The sequence below is a fragment of the Oratosquilla oratoria genome, chromosome 9, assembly GCF_046742065.1.
Source record: "Oratosquilla oratoria isolate Oo_2021 chromosome 9, ASM4674206v1, whole genome shotgun sequence".
Classification (NCBI taxonomy): Eukaryota; Metazoa; Arthropoda; class Malacostraca; order Stomatopoda; family Squillidae; genus Oratosquilla; species Oratosquilla oratoria.
In genome coordinates this window covers 81,159,878-81,176,323 of record NC_134785.1, presented here as the reverse complement: position 1 = coordinate 81,176,323, position 16,446 = coordinate 81,159,878, and the positions used below count along the sequence as shown (strand labels likewise).

Below are 16,446 nucleotides of genomic sequence, written 5' to 3'. Positions count from 1 at the left end.
ATTGTATATAAAATATGTATATATATATATATTATTATATATTGGTAATATATATATGTATAGATATATATTGATATATAGATGTTATATATATATGTATATAGTATAATATATGTCTATGTATGTATATGTATGTATATGTATGTATATGTATGTAAATGTATGTATATGTATCTGTATTATATATGTATATGTATATATATGTATATGTATATATATGTATATATGTATTGTATATATTGTATTTGTATCTATGTATATGTATAAATGTATATATATGTATATGAATATATGTTTGTATATATATGTATATATATATCTGTATGTATATATATGTATGTTTATATATGTTATGTATATATATGTATAGTGTATATATGTATATAATATGATATGTATATATATGTTCTGTTTATATATGTAATATAAAATTATGTATATATGTATATGTATATATATGTATATGTATATAATGTATATGATTTATGTATATGATATATGTATATAAATATATGTATATGTTATTCTGTATTATGTATATTATGTATATATATGTATTGTATATATTTGTATATTATTGTGTATATATATATATATATGTATGTATATATATATATATATATTTTTTCTTTCTTTTCTTCTTTTTTTCTTCTTTTTCTTTTTTCTCTAAAGGTACCTGTCCAGATTGAGTTGGTGGTGTTGCCAAGTTGATATTCCAACTTGCGTCTCTATCATGGGTCCTAAAGCAGTGTCTCATGTTGATGCCAAACGTGTTGCACAGTTTTTTTGGTCAGATGGAGTTTGGTGCAAGAAATGTACAACTAAATTGAAAGGTAGGCTGTGGTTTACAATAAATTTGCTCTTAATTCCAGTTTTTTCATCCTAATTATACAGCTGACTCACCCTAAAGTCTTCAGATGTCCCTCAGAGGAACCCTGCTATGGATGTATTGTATCTTGCTGCATTGCTCCTGACCTAGGCAGTAGGAACAGGATAGGGATGACCCTTCATCCACAAGGAACTAAGATAAAAGGGGAAACATATGGGTGTTGGGTTGGGGTGGATGCATGCCTTTACTGGCTACCTCCATTATAAAGGTGGGGGTGGGGGTCATTTGCAGGGTGACCAGATTTTTCAAGCTATGCTAGCCTAAGACTGCTGAAATTATACTAGATTGGCAAAAGTAATGCTAAATATTTCATCCAGGTTATTTGGTATATAATACATACATACCAAGGGCTTTTTCCCCCTTACAAGGGAAGTAGCCACATTCAACTATTTCATCCTCACATACTCCACTCCCATTCACCATTTCTCTCATTTGGTGTATAGTTATTTAAAATACAATTAATACCCCATATTAGGTTTCATGGAATAGGTCATCACTTTAATGTATACATTCTTCAAATCTATTATTCATGTACATTTTCACTGGTTCAATATCCTGACCAGGGCTGTGGAGTCAGAACACAAAACATCAGACTCCGACTCTACTCCTCTTCATGTAATTAACTGATTATGGTCTACATATTTTATAAAGCCTATACAACACACATACACTCCAATCTTGAGTAGACTTATATCATTATAACTGGTTTATATCAAAGAATAAAGATATATGTTATAGTGTGGCTTTCCTATGTTTGACCTCTTCATTAATACTTTATTACTGAAGTAGAGATTTTTTGAAAGGATATTGAAGAAAATTCAGTAAAATAAAGATTCTATAATGTACCTCTTGATTTAACTACATACTGGTACTGCTATGCAATTATTGCGATGAACATTACTCTGGTTCTGGAACATACAGCTGAACATGTTTGAAACATGAAACTTTTTTTCAACTTTAAATATCCTTAATCAATAATTCAATGTTAAAAAGTATAGAGGGGACAAAGAAGGGGAAAGGAGAGAAGAGATAGTATTATTGCATTAGTCTACAGTTGAAATCATAATTATCCTACTGTTTGGCAACACAGCAGTGGGAGAAACCACTAAACTGATGGAGTGATGGAAACGACGCATATGGAACTTGACAGGAATATTACAGCTCCTGTGACTGTGTGTCAACAGAAGGTGTAAAATGGAGGTGTTTATCTAATTTATTCAAGTAATACTTTGGATGTTTATCGCTCTATGTATAAATTTGAAAGCCAGTGTTGCACAAGGACGTTTTAGGGGTTTAGTGGAATGACCATGAAGATAAGATGATGAGATTTATTACATTTTATAAAAAAAAAAATTCTTTATATAATCTGCTTATAAGGAGTGTGCACTGCATAACTCTACAGACTAAACGAAGGCATTATAAAGTGTAAATTTAACTGGAGTCGGAGTCGGTATATTTTTACCGACTCCGACTCCAGTGACACCGTAATTGCTTCCGACTCCGACTCCAGTGACCGTAATTGCTTCCGACTCCGACTCTGACTCCACAGCCCTGATCCTGACCACTTGCCTTTGATATGTATTATTGTTATTGTAGTTGAATTATATATAAAAGTGGAAGTTACCACCTCATTTAGGTGTGAAGATGAAAATAATACCAATACCTATTTAACATTTTAATTTTCAGATCATTCAGTGTCCCAGACACAGAGGCTGCTTTCTTTGCAAGGAATGAGCTTAGAGGAAGTGATGGAATGGAAGAGAATTTTCAGCCCTTCAGCATGTCCTTTGCTAGGCCTTTTACTGGAATATCGTAATGTGTACAGACAAGACCAAGGTAATGATGCTGCAGACATGCTCAAGGTATGTGATGGGTTAGTAGTATCATGGTATATGTCCTCATATTCAGACCAATAACTGTTTTGTCTGGGAGTGCTTTCTTGTTGAATCCCTCCAGCACTTTTTAGATGATGTTCATGAGCAATAAGCTGATGGAGTGGTCCTCATTAAATCCATGTTGGGTTTAGGGAGGTGGGTACTGCAGTTGTTTCTGCTACTAATCTTTTCATCAGCTTTGATATGGTGGATAGCTGCAATTGGTTTGTAGGGTGATTATTCCCATGGCACTATATGGAGACAGATAAGGAAGAGTCTCAATGTTTTTGAGATAAGTGAGAAATGGAAGGTGTTCCTCTCCCACAGTTTGCCTCCTCCCCCAAGAACCTGGCCTTACACATCAAAAAATGGATGATAAATTGATGCATCCTGAAGGGATTTATCCTTGTCCTCTCTATTTTACTTGTGAGGGAGGAGGGTTGCCATATAATGAAGCAATAGAGGTAACCCAGCTACAAAGGTCAGGCCCTGTGTCTTGTTGCATTACTTCTGATCTGGGATGTGGGTAGGGGCAGAGCTGGCCTTTCATCCATATGAGCTAAGCTAAAAGGGAAAATAAATGAGTGTAGGGTGCCTTAACTGGCCACCTCCTTTAAAAGGGGAAAATGATTTTGGGTATGTGTAAGTACATACACCAGTGGCTTTTACCTCCTTACAAAGGAGGTAGCCAAAATCAAAAAGGCATAATTCCACTCCCACCCCTTTGACCCCACCCACTCCATTTCCATTCACCACCCCACCCTCTCTCTTTTCTTGGCTGCTCCTGGATTATGGGTCATTCCTGCATCTTGCCCATTGCCTTGGATCAGAAGCAATGCAGCAAGACATACATACATCTACCAAAGTCTTTTCCCCCCCCTTGTAAGGGAGGTAGCCAAAAAACAAAGGCATAAAAACCACTCCCACTCATTCCATCCCCTACATACTCCATTCCCCTCCACCCTCTTCCTTCCCTCTTATTGTGGCACATCCTGGATGACGGGTCATCCCTGCATCTCGCCCACTGCCCTGGGTCAGAAGAAGTGTCGCAAGACATAGCACAACTTCATTAAGTTGGCAACCCCCCTCTTTGGCCCCTCATGGAGAAAAGGAGATGGGTAGAAATCCCTTCAGGCTGCATCAGTTTATTTCTCACATATTCTCCCTCACCCCCCCATCCATTCCACCTCATGCATCACAGCATCATCCATACACAACCATTCTCCATTCACCCCTATCTTCTGTCCTCTCCTATCCATCCTCAACCAACATTCCCCCTCTTTCCCAATGCCCCTTTTACCCCCATCCATCCATCTCATCTCCCAACTCCCTTTCCACCCCCGTTCTCATCCTCACCTCCTCATTTCTCACTCTATCCAACCTAGTAATCTGTATCATACTTCTCAGACACCTCATTTCAAACACATTCAAACTCCTCCTCTCTTATGTTCCATGTTTCTGCCCTCTACAGTGCTGTCGGCACAATCACTCCTTCAAATGCAGCAAGACACAGTGTATATATCATTTGAAGATCAAGAAAGATATCAAGAGAAAAATTAAATATCATGAATTGATCAGCTTCTACCATTATTTTCATTATTATTATTATTCCTTTACTTTGAGGAATTTCCCCTGTGGGGCTACAAGGAGAAGGATGCCTAGTCCCAATCCCCGTCCCTTTCTTCTCGCCTCTTACGATCCAAGTGGGAATACTTGGTGGCAGTATTCTTTTCCCCCACCACAGGGAATTCCCCCACCACAGAAAAAGAAATACTCGAAGAAACGGTATGGGGGGACAGAGAGGGGGGGTCACCGATTTAATGAAGCGGCCTTGCTGTGGATGTGCTGTGTCTTGCGACACTGCTTCTGACCCAGGGCAGTGGACAGGGTGCAGGGATGATCCGTCATCTAGGAGGTGCTTAGATGGGAGGGAGGGTGGAGGGGTGTGGAGTGTTTTCGGGGATGAAATGGGTGGGAGTGATTTTATGCCTTTTCCTTTTTGGTTACCTCCCTGGTAAGGGGGAAAAAGCCTTGGTATATGTATGTATTATTATTATTATTATTATGGTTAAAGATTATTATTATTATTATTATGGTTAAAGAAATTGGAGAAAAGTGGGAGGTGAGCCAGCTGTTGTTTGCGGACGACACTGCGCTTGTGGCAGGATCGGAGGAGGGATTGAGGAAGTTGGTGACAGAGTTTGGGAGAGTGTGTGATAGAAGAAAGCTGAAGATAAATGTGGATAAAAGTAAGGTGATGAGATGTTCAAGGGGTGAAAGTGGCAGCAGACTGGAAGTGAGCATTAAGGGAGAGCGACTGGAGGAAGTGAATAGTTTTAGATACTTGGGTGCAAATGTGGCAGGAAAAGGTGGAGTGAAGGTGGAGGTAGAATGTAGATTGAGAGAAGCAAGTAAATGCCTTGGTGGATTAAAAAGTGTAATGAGAAATAGACATTTGGGAATGGATGCTAAGAGGAGACAGTATGAAGGAGTGATTGTGCCAACAGCACTGTATGGAGCAGAAACATGGAACATAAGAGAGGAAGAGAGAAGGAGTTTGAATGTGTTTGAAATGAGGTGTCTGAGAAGTATGATGGGGGTTACTAGGCTAGATAGAGTGAGAAATGAGGAGGTGAGGAGGAGAACAAGGGTGGAAAGGGAGTTGGGAGATAGGGTTGATGATGAAAGAGTATTAGGATGGTTTGGACACATGGAAAGAATGAGTGAAGAAAGACTAGTGAAAGAGTTATGGAAGGCAGATGTGGAGGGAGTGAACATGAGAGGATGTCCTAGGATGAGGTGGATGGATGGGGTGAAGGGGGCTTTGGGGAAGAGGGGAATATCTGTTGAGGAAGGACGGGAGAGGACAGAAGACGGGTGAATGGAGAATGGTTGTATATGGATGATGATGTGATGCATGAGGTGGAATGGGTGGGGGGATGGGGGGTGAGGTAGTATGTGTGAGCAAAATTTGACGCAGCCCCCAGGGATTTTTCCCTGTCTTCTCCTTTTATGCATGGGGGAGACGGAGAGGGGGGGGTCGCCAATTTAATGAAGCGGCCTTGCTGTGGATGTGCTGTGTCTTGCGACACTGCCTCTGACCCAGGGCAGTGGACAAGGTGCAGGGATGACCCGTCATCCAGGAGGTGCTAAGATAAGAGGGAGGGTGGAGGGGTGTGGAGTGTATTCAGGGATGGAATGGGTGGGAATGATTTATGCCTTTTCCTTTTTGGCTACCTCCCTTGTAAGGGGGAAAAAGCCTTGGTATATGTATATGTATGTATTATCATTATTATAATGGAGTATGGGAAGGTGTGTGAGAGGAGGAAGATGAAAGTAAATGTGGGTAAAAGGTGATGAGATGTACAAGGGGAGAGGATGGCAATAAATTGGAAGTGAGTATTAAGGGAGAGACTGGAGGAAGTGGTTAGCTTTAGATACTTGGGGCACATGTGGCAGGAAAGGGAGGAGTGGAGGTGGAGGTAGAATTTAGATTGAGAGAAGCAAGTAAATAACTTCGGGGATTAAAAAGTGTTATGAGAAATAGACATTTGGGAATGGATGCTAAAACGAGATTGTATGAAGGAGTGATTGTGCTGACAGCACTATATGGGGCAGAAACATGGAACATAAGAGAGGAAGATTTTAAATGTGTTTGAGATGAAATGTCTGAGAGGTATGGTAGGGGTTACTAGGCTGGATAGAATGAGAAACAAGGAGGTAAAGAGGAAAGCTGGGCTGTAAAAAGAGATGGCAGATAGGTTCTGATGGAAAAGTATTGGGATGGTTTGGACACATGAAAAGAATGAGTGAAGAAAGATTAGTAAAAGGTGAGGAAAGCAGAGGTGGAGGGAGTTAACTTGAGGGGACAACTGAGGATAAGATGGATGGATGGGATGAAAGGGGTGTTAAGCAAGAAGGGAATGTCTGTTAAACAAGGAAGGGAGAAGGCAGGAGATAGGGGTGAGTGGAGAATGGCTGTGTATAGATGATAATGTGATGCAAGGGAGTGGATGGGAGATGAGGGGTTAGGGAGTGGTTTTGTGTGAATAATATTTTGATGGAGCCTGAAAGGATTTCTCTCCATCTTCTCTTTTTCTGCATGAGAGGATGGACTGGGGGGGGGGTCACCAATTAAATGAAGTGGCCTTGCTGTGGATGTGCTGAGCCTTGCTGCATTACTTATGACCTAAGGCAATGAGTGAGATGCAGGGATAACCTGTCATCCAGGAGCCAAGAAAAGAGGGAGGGACGGGTGGTGTATAGGAGTGGAGTGGGTGGGGATGAAATGGGTGGGAGTGGAATTGTGCCTTTTGATTTTGGCTTCCTTGTAAGAGGGAAAAATCCCTTGGTGTGTATTATTATTATTATATTTTCTCCTTATATGCAAGGGGGGACGGAGAGGGGGGGTCGCCGATTAAATGAAGCGGCCTTGCTGTGGATGTGCTGTGTCTTGCGACACTGCTTCTGAACCAGGGCGGTGGGCAGGGTGCAGGGATGACCCGTCATCCAGGAGGTGCTCAGATGAGAGGGAGGGTGGGAGGGGTGTGGAGTGTATTTAGGGATGAAATGGGTGGGAGTGTTTTTATGCCTTTCCCTTTTTGGCTACCTCCCTTGGAAGGGGGAAACAGCCTTGGTATATGTATGTATGTATGTATATTTTCTTTTAAATTCTCAGAACTAAGGACACTCAGTTATCTCTATATACCATGGGCTTTTTCCCCCATACAAGGTGTAAAGGACCAATTAGGTCCTTTAGTTCTGAAACTAGGTGCGGACCACCACTGCCTGCTTCAGAACTCTCGGTTCGTGTATAGACTTTTAGGACAAGTAAGAAAACAGAGGATTGCACTGGAAGTTTATCATTCTGGTCCTTCCACATTGCACTATCAAATCAATTTCAGGAAAAGGGAAAAACAACACTAACTGTTTCACCTTAGGTCAGTTCGGTCGTAGCTCACTCGAATTGACTCCACAGTAAACACTTAAATTACTCGTAGAAAGCTTCAGTAGAAGATCAGGGTTTTGGAGCTGAGCGATGACGACTCTGGCAGAGCGGAAGGCGAAGTTGGAGACAAACGACGTCCAGTCGATGTATCATGCCAGTTTTAGAGTGGAGAGAGGGGAGGGTGAATAGTGGACTAGGTGCAGTCACCAAGTTCTCTCTGATAGAACCATGTCTGTCCGGGATGCACATAACCTCGGTCGTCATACGTGGCAGCTCGTTTCGAGTAAGACTTCGAAGTGCACTCGAATTGTGCGTAATTTAAGAGGGCTGGTTGTTTAGAAGATTAAGTGGCGATTTTCCCTTACACAAGGGAGGTAGCCAAGTCAAAAGACAAGGACCCTCTACCACCCATTTCACTCCCATGCACCACCCTTTCCTCCCTCTCATCCAAGCTCCTCATGGATGATTGGTCATCCTTGTATCCTGCCCACTACCCTGGGTCAGAAGCAAAGCAGTAAGATGCAGCACATCCACAGCAAGGGCACTTCACTCAATTGGTGACACACACAAAAACACACCCATCTCTGTCTCCTCATGCAGAAAAAAAGAGAAGATGAGGATGAGGAAAAAATCCCTTTTGGCTGTGTCAGAATATCATTCATACATAACCACTCCTTAACCCCTCCATTCCCCACCCACTCCCTTGCATCATAGTATCATTCTCCACTCACCCCTATCTCCTGCCTTCTCCCTTCCTTGTTTAACAGACATTCCCCTTTTGCTTAACACCCCTTTCATCCCATCCATCCATCTTATCCTCAGTCATCCCCTCAAGTTAACTCCCTCCACCTCTGCTTTCATCACCTCTTCTACTAATATTTCTTCACTCATTCTTTCCATGTGTCCAAAACATCCCAATACTTTTTCATCAGCCCTATCTGCAATCTCCTTTTACAGCCCAACTTTCCTCTTTACCTCCTCATTTCTCACTCTATCCAACCTCATAACCCCTACCATACTTCTCAAACATTTCACCTTAAACACATTTAAATTTGTTCTCTCTGTTTCTTAAATTTTAGGTCTTTGCCCTATACAGTGCTCTTGGCATAATTGCACCTTTAGATAATCTCATTCCATCTATTCCCAAATGCCTATTTCTCATAATGTTTTTTAATCCCTCAAGGCATTTACTTGCTTCTCTCAGTCTACAATTTACTTCCACCTCCACTACTCTCTTTTCTGCCACATTTGCACCTAAGTATCTAAAACTACCTCCCTTGTAAGGGGGAAAAAGCCTTTGGTATATGTATCTAAAACCTTCCAAGTATCTAAAACTATTTCCCTTGTAAGGGCGAAAAAGCCTTTGGTATATGTATCTAAAACTTACTTCCAACTCACTGCCATCCTCTCCCCTTGTACATCTCATCACCTTACTTTTACTCACATTTACCTTCAACTTTCACCTATTACCTACCCTCCCAAACACCATCACCAACTCCCTTAATCCCTCCTCTGACCCTGCCACAAGTGTATTGTCATCAGCAAACAACAACTTGCTCACCTCCCACTTTTCTCCATTTTCTTTAACCATCTCCAGTCACCTGCCCATTACCCATGCCTTTACCTTACACAACACCCCATTCATGTACACATTGAACAGTCATGATGCCATGACACATCCCTGTTGCAGTCCCACCTTTACCTCAAACCACTCTTTCTCATTTCCAATTCTAACACAGGCTCTACTTCTCTCATAAAAAATCTTGACTGCCTTTAACAGCTTACCCATAATCCCATATACCTGCAAAACCTCCCACTGTGCCTTTCTGACTACCCTAGCATAAGCCATTTCCAAGTCCATAAAGGCCCAGAAAACATCCTTACCTTTTGCTAAAACTTTCTCATATGCCTTACCACAAAAATCTGATCCATGCAACCCCTACCTTTCCTAAAACCACACTGTTCCTCACCAATTACTCCCTTTGTTCCTCTTCTAATCTTCTCAGTTAAAACCCTTGCATATGCCCTCCCAATTACACTCAACAAACTGATCCCTGTAAAACTACTACACTCACATTTGTCCTTTTTCCCTTTGTAAAGTGAAACTATACAGGCACTCCTCCAGTCCTCTGGCACTCTACCCTCCCTTAGACACACATTAAACCTCACAGGTCAGTTCACTATTACTGTTCCTCCCTTCTTCAGACACTCTGCATGACACCAATCTAACCCAGGTGCCTTACCTGATCTCACCATTTTCAAAACTACTTGCACCTCATATTTTCTTATTTCTCCTCCATTTTCTTCTCCCATCATCATTTTCTGAGCGCTTCCCACTACAATTGCCATTCCCTCCTTATCCTTCACATTCAACAGCTTCCTAAAATACTCTTCCCATCTTCTCCTTACCACCTCCTCTGCTGATATCTGTCCATCTTTACCTCTCTTAACTTCCTTCAAAAATACTTTTAGAATTTTGTTATACTCCTCAATGTACATCTCTCCTTTTTGCCTCCTTTATCTTTTGTTTTATTCTCTTCTTTTTTCTTTGTACCTCACATGCCTCTCTCATACTCAGTTGCACATTGATGAAATAAGACATTGGGAGGGGTTGCATGCAAGATACTGGTGAACTTACTACAGTATTTGACCTTTTCTTATCTTACTGACTTTAATGAATTTATTCATTTCCAGATATCAGAAGAACTGTTGACATACTCATTTAAGAAACTCATGTTAGACTGGCCACGTCAGCTGGGTCCAGTACAAGGTGCTCTCATACAATCTGGTTCATTGGTGGAAGTCCAGTCAGAGGGAAAAAAAGGACACCAGGGTGCAGCATCAAAAGAATATGCAAAGCAGAAAAGAAAACCAAAGTGTGAAGGTGTCATCAGCATCCCCCAACCATGGCAAAGATACTGGATATGCCCACCTTTGGAAAAGATAGAAAAAAGCAAATCATGGGACACATTGCCAAAATCTTTCCGATGGCTTTTGAGTATTGGTTCCCACATCACTCAAACAACTGATGAGGATTTGCTTTCCCTCATTTGCTCAATAGAACAGATGCTGAAGGACTGCCAAAAGTAGTGTGTACAAACATGTTTTATAGTTTTAATTTGTATTTATATATATATATATATATATATATATATATATGTGCCAATTCTCAATTTCTATTTTTGATATTACAAAACTGATTGCTTAGAAGTATGGTAGGGATTACAAGGTTGGATAGTGTGAGAAACAAGGAGGTGAGGAGGAGAGCTGGGGTGGAAAAGATGGGAAATAGAGTTGATAAAAGAGTATTGGGATAGTTTGAACATGTGGAAAGAATGAGTGAAGAGAGATTAGTAAAAGGTTTGGAAGGCAGAAATGAATGGAGTGAACATGGAGGGGCAACTGAGGATGAGATGGATGGATGGATGGAGACATTGAGCAGGAGTGGGATATCTGTTGAGCAGGGAAGGGAGAAGGCAAAAGATAGGAGTAAGTGGAGAATGGCTGTGTATAAGATGATATTGTGATGCAAGGCAGGGAGTAGATGGGAGATAGAAGGGTTAGGGAGTGATTATGTGTGAATATTTTGACAAGGCCTAAAGGGACTTCTCACTATCCGCTATTTTTCTGTGTGAGGGGGCAGAGAGGGTGGGTTGCTGATTAAGTGAAGCAGCCTTGCTGTAGATGTGCTGTGTGTTGCTGCATTGCTTCTTAATCAGGGCAGTGGGCAAGATACGGGGATGATCCATCATCCATGAGGAGCTAAGATTAAAGGGAGAAAAGATTGGTGGATAGGAGTGGAATGGGTCGGGGTTGGTATATGCCTTTTGACTTTGGCTGCCTTCCTGGTAAGTGGGGAAAAAGCCCTTGGTGTATTTACCTAGTTGTATTATACGGAAAGGGAGCTATGCTCGTGGTGACCTGTCTTTGTATCTTTCAGCATCAACTTTTTTCTTAGAATCTCGAATAGTGTTTGCACACACTGTTTCCTTATCTAATTTATTCCAGTTTTTTTTTTTTCAGATCTCATCTATAGTTAACCTTTTTGAGTTTCTTTTCATGTACTATTGTTTTTCTTTTGTCCCATTTTAATAAATCATCTCTAGGATTTCCATTCCTTTCATGATTCTTTCGATAGCAGATCTCTTCTTTGTTCCAGAGTAGGTAATTCCAATTTGGACAATCTTTGTTCGTATGTTAATTTGAAAGAGTTGGTGCCAATGTAGTTGTTGCTCTTTGTATTCTTTCTAATTTCTTTTACATTCTTTTTAGTACTGGGTGTCCATAGTGTTGTGCGTACTCCAGTTTTGGTCTTATTAGTGTAACTAATATTTTTTTTAATAATTTCCTCATCCAATTAGTCAAATGCCACTTTCATTGACCTTAATAGGTTGAAGGTTTCTCTGACTATTTTATTGATATGTTTGTCCGGTGTCATGTCTTTGCTGATTATTACTCCAAGGTCTCTTTCCGAGTTCACTTTTTTGACTTCACCAATTTTTTAATTTCATGATATTCTGTTTTTACTTTTCCCAAACTCCATTATACTACATTTCTTGATATTGAAGTTCACTTACCACTTTTGAGTCCATTTCCAGATTTTTTCTAGGCCTAAATGTAATGATTCACAATCCTCCTCTGTTCTTACTTTAGTATTTTTGTGTCATCTGCGAAGAAATTCATATAACACTCCACTCCATCACCCATGTCATTTATATATATATGGCAAACATGATTGGAGCCAATACTGAACCTTGTGGGACATTACTTATAATTTCTTCCCAATTCAAATATTTGTCTCGAATTACTGCCCTCATTTTTCTTCCAGTCAGGAAGTCTTCCATCCATTCCCATAATTTTCCTTTGATCCCACCTATTGATTCTATTTTTCTTATTAGTTTTTTGTGTGGTACTTTATCAAATTCTTTTTGTAGGTCTAGAAAGGTGCAGTCCACCCATCCATCCCTTGCATTATTTCTGTTAGTCTCGAATAGAAGCAGATCAGGTTTGTTGTACATGATCTTCCTTGTGTAAATCCAAATTGATTTGGATTCAGTATATTTTTTTCTTCCAGATGTTTAACCCATCTACTTTTGATAAATTTTTCACATATTTTTGCTATTGTGCTTGTAAGGGAGACCAGTCTGTAGTTGGTTGGATTTTCCTTGTTTCCTCCTTTATATATTTATACAATATTTGCACTTTTCCAGTCCTGTGCTACCTTTCCTTCTTTGAGTATTTAATTATATTGCTGTCCCCCAACCCCCTGTTACTGTCCTGTACCATTTCTCTGAATATTCATTTCCTTTTTTCACCTACCCTGTGGTGGGGGATATACAATGCTGCCACCATGTCTTCCCACTTGGATTGTAAGACGCGAGAAAAACAAGACAGGGATTAGGACTAGGCATCCTTCTCCCTGTAGCCCCACAGTACCCAAAGGTTAGGGTCTTTTAATGTATGTGGATGTAGTACAGATGAGAGTAAAAGGGAAGAGAGGCAGTATGTTTGTGAGAAGAAAGATGGATGTGCTGGCTTTGAGTGAATCTAAGTTGAGAGGGAGGGGCAAGTGTGAGTTTGGGAGTGTAGTTGGGAGGTTCTCAGGAATGAAGAGAGGGGGAGGGAGAGAAGGGGTGGCTGTACTAGTAAGTGAAGAGATAGGTAAACATGTAGTGGAGTGAAAGGAGGTTTCTTCAAGGTTAATGTGGATGAAGGTGAAGCTGGGAAAGATGTGGGTTTTTGTAAGTGGTAGTGAGAGGAGTGTAGAGGAAAGGGAGGCTTTTTGGATAGATTTAAATGAGTGCATAGAGGGATTAGGAAGAAATGTCAGTGTAGTAGTATTGGGAGACCTTAATGCTAGGGTAGGAAATGAACCAATGAACAAAGTGGTTGGGAAATGTGGAGTTCCAGGAAAGAATTGTATAGGAGAGTTGATGGTGGAGATGTGTGTAGAGAGTTGATGATAGCAAATACAGTGTTTAGGAAGAAGGTCAAGCATAAGAACACATGGGAGGGTGGTGGATGGAAGGGTGGTACATAGAGTGTTAGTGGTAGATAGGAGTATAATAGGAAGAGTTAAGGATGTATATGTTCTAAGGGGAGAGAGTGGTGGAATATCAGATCATTTTCTGGTGGAAGGTAAGTTGAGAGTGGAGGATAGATGGAGAAAGAGGAAAAGGACAAAAGATAGGGAGGTGCTTAGAGTGAACTGCTTAAATGAGAAAGAAAAGGAGGAGTACAAGAAGAAGCTGAGAGAGGAGTGGGAGGGAGTGAAGGATAGAGTAGAACTAGGAGTGGAGGAGGAATGGGGATGGTTCAAGGAGGGAGTCATAAGGTGTGCAAAGATGGTGTGTGGAACAAGGAGGATGGGAGGAAATAGAAAGAAGGGTTGTAAGTGATGGGATGAGGAAGCAAAGAAGGTTGTAGAAGAGAAGAAGCAAGCTTTCACAGATTGGTTACAAAATAGGACAAGGGAATCATATGAGAGGTACAAAGAAAAGAGAAGTAAAGCATAAGATAAAAGAGGCAAAGAGGAGAGCAGATGTGAAATGGGGTAAGAGTATGACAGAAAATTTTGAAAGTAATAAAAAGATGTTTTGTAAAGAAATTAAGAGAGGAAGAGGGGGCAAATCAAGTAGAGAAGAAAAGGTAAAAGGTGCAGATGGACAGATGATAATGGAAGAGAAGGCAGTGAGAGGGAAATGGGCAGAGTATTTTAAGGAGTTGCTAAATGTGAAGGAGGATAGGGAGGAAAAGGTAGTTGCAGTGGGAAGTGCTAAGAAAGTGACCATGATTGAGTGAGGAAAATGGAGGAGAAATACGAAAGGATGAAGTGAAGGCAGTTGATGATGAGAGCAGGTAAAGCACCTGGGTTGGATGGATGTCATACAGAATGTCTGAAAAAAGGAGGTACAGTGATGGTGGACTGGCTGGTGAGTTTAATGTTTGTTTAAGAGAGGGTAGAGTGCCAGAGGACTGGAGGAGTATAGTTCCACTTTACAAGGAAAAAGTGGACAAATGTGAATGTAGAAGTTTCAGAGGGATTAACTTGTCAAGTGTAGATGGGAAGGCTTATGGGAGGGTCTTGATTGAGAGGATTAGGAGAGGAACAGAGGGAGTAATTGATGAGGAACAGTGTGGGTTTAGGACAGGTAGAGGTTGTGTAGATCAGATTTTTGTGGTAAGACAGATATGTGAGAAAGCTATAGGAAAAGGTAAGGATGTTATTTGGGCTTTTATGGATCTGGAAAATGCTAATGGCAGGGTAGACAGGAAGGCATTGTGGAAGGTATTGCAGATATACTTGATAGGAGGAAAGCTTCTAGGAGCTGTCAAGAGTTTTTATGAGAGTAGTAGAGTGTGTGTCAGGATTAGAAATGGAGAGAGCGAGTGGTTTGAGGTAAAGGTGGGACTTTGTGAGTGATGTGTTATGTCACCCTGGCTGTTCAATTTATACATGGATGGGATGGTACATACATATATATACCAAGGCTTTTTCCCCCTTACAAGGGAGGTAGCCAAAAAGGAAAAGGCATAAAATCATTCCCACCCATTCCATCCCTGAATACACTCCATACCCCTCCACCCTCCCTCTCATCTGAGCACCTCCTGGATGACGGGTCATCCCTGCACCTTGTCCACTGCCCTGGGTCAGAAGCAGTGTCACAAGACACAGCACATCCACAGCAAGGCCGCTTCATTAAATCGGCAACCCCCCCTCTCCGTCCCCCCATGCATAAAGGAGAAGACGGGGAGAAATCCCTTCGGGCTGTGTCAGAATTTGCTCACACATACTACCTCACCCCCCCATTCCCCCATAATGGGTCAGGGATTGGAGATGGTTAAAGAAAATGGAGAAAAGTGGGCGATAAGCCAGCTGTTGTTTGCAAACGACACAGCTTGTAGCAGGATCAGAAGAGGGATTGAGAAAGTGACAGAGTTTGGAAAAGTGTGTGAAAGAAGGAAGTTGAAGATAAATGTGGGTAAAAGTAAGGTGATGAGATGTACAAGCAGAGAAAGTGGCAGCAGACTGGAAGTGAGTATTAAGGGAGAGAGACTGGAGGAAGTGGATAGTTTTTGATACTTGGGTGCGAATATGGCAGGAAAGGGAGGAGTGGAGGTGGAATATAGATTGAGAGAAGAGAGTGCCTTGTTGAATTAAAAAGTGTAATGAGAAATAGACATTTGGAAATGAATGCTAAGAGTGATTGTGCCATCAGCACTGTATGGGGCAGAAACGTGGAATGTAAGAGAGGAAGAGAGAAGGAGTTTGAATGTGTTTGAGATGAGGTGTCTCAGAAGCATGATAGGGGTTACTAGGCTGGATAGAGTGAGAAATGAGGTGAGGAGGAGAACGGGGGTGGAAAGGGAGTTGGGAGATAGGGTTAATGAAAGAGTATTGGGATGGTTTGGACACATGGAAAGAATGAGTGAAGAAGGACTAGTGAAAGAGGTGTGGAAGGAGTGAACATGAGGGGGTGATCTAGGATGAAATGGATGGATGGGGTAAAGGGGGCTTTGGGGAAGAGGGGAATGTCTGTTGATAAAGGATGGGAGAGGACAGAAGACAGGGGTGAATTGGAGAATGGTTGTGTATGGATGATGTGATCCATGAGGTGGAATGGGGGGTGAGGGAGTATATGTGAGAAAAATTTGACGCAGCCCGAAGGGATTTCTCCCCGTCTTCTTTGTTTCTGCATGAGGGAATGGAGAGGGGGGTCACTGATTTAATGAAG

At 41.2% G+C, this 16,446-nt stretch overlaps 1 protein-coding gene across 1 annotated transcript; it reads left to right on the top strand.

The window, feature by feature from the left end:
- The first annotated feature begins 638 nt into the window (after positions 1 to 638).
- LOC143028644 (uncharacterized) lies at positions 639 to 16,201 on the top strand. Its single transcript, XM_076191080.1, has 3 exons — positions 639 to 833; positions 2,576 to 2,751; positions 10,406 to 16,201. Exons 1-3 carry the CDS (start codon positions 734 to 736, stop codon positions 10,799 to 10,801), a joined length of 672 nt encoding a protein of 223 aa, XP_076047195.1. The 5' UTR covers positions 639 to 733; the 3' UTR covers positions 10,802 to 16,201.
- Positions 16,202 to 16,446: the final 245 nt, after the last annotated feature.

Excerpts from the sequence above, each read along its gene's own strand:
- LOC143028644 (XM_076191080.1), top strand. The coding sequence starts at position 734 with ATGGGTCCTAAAGCAGTGTCTCATGTTGATGCCAAACGTGTTGCACAG. Across the intron at positions 834-2,575 it reads ATGTACAACTAAATTGAAAG|ATCATTCAGTGTCCCAGACA; the intron begins GTAGGCTGTGGT and ends TTTAATTTTCAG. Across the intron at positions 2,752-10,405 it reads ATGCTGCAGACATGCTCAAG|ATATCAGAAGAACTGTTGAC; the intron begins GTATGTGATGGG and ends ATTCATTTCCAG.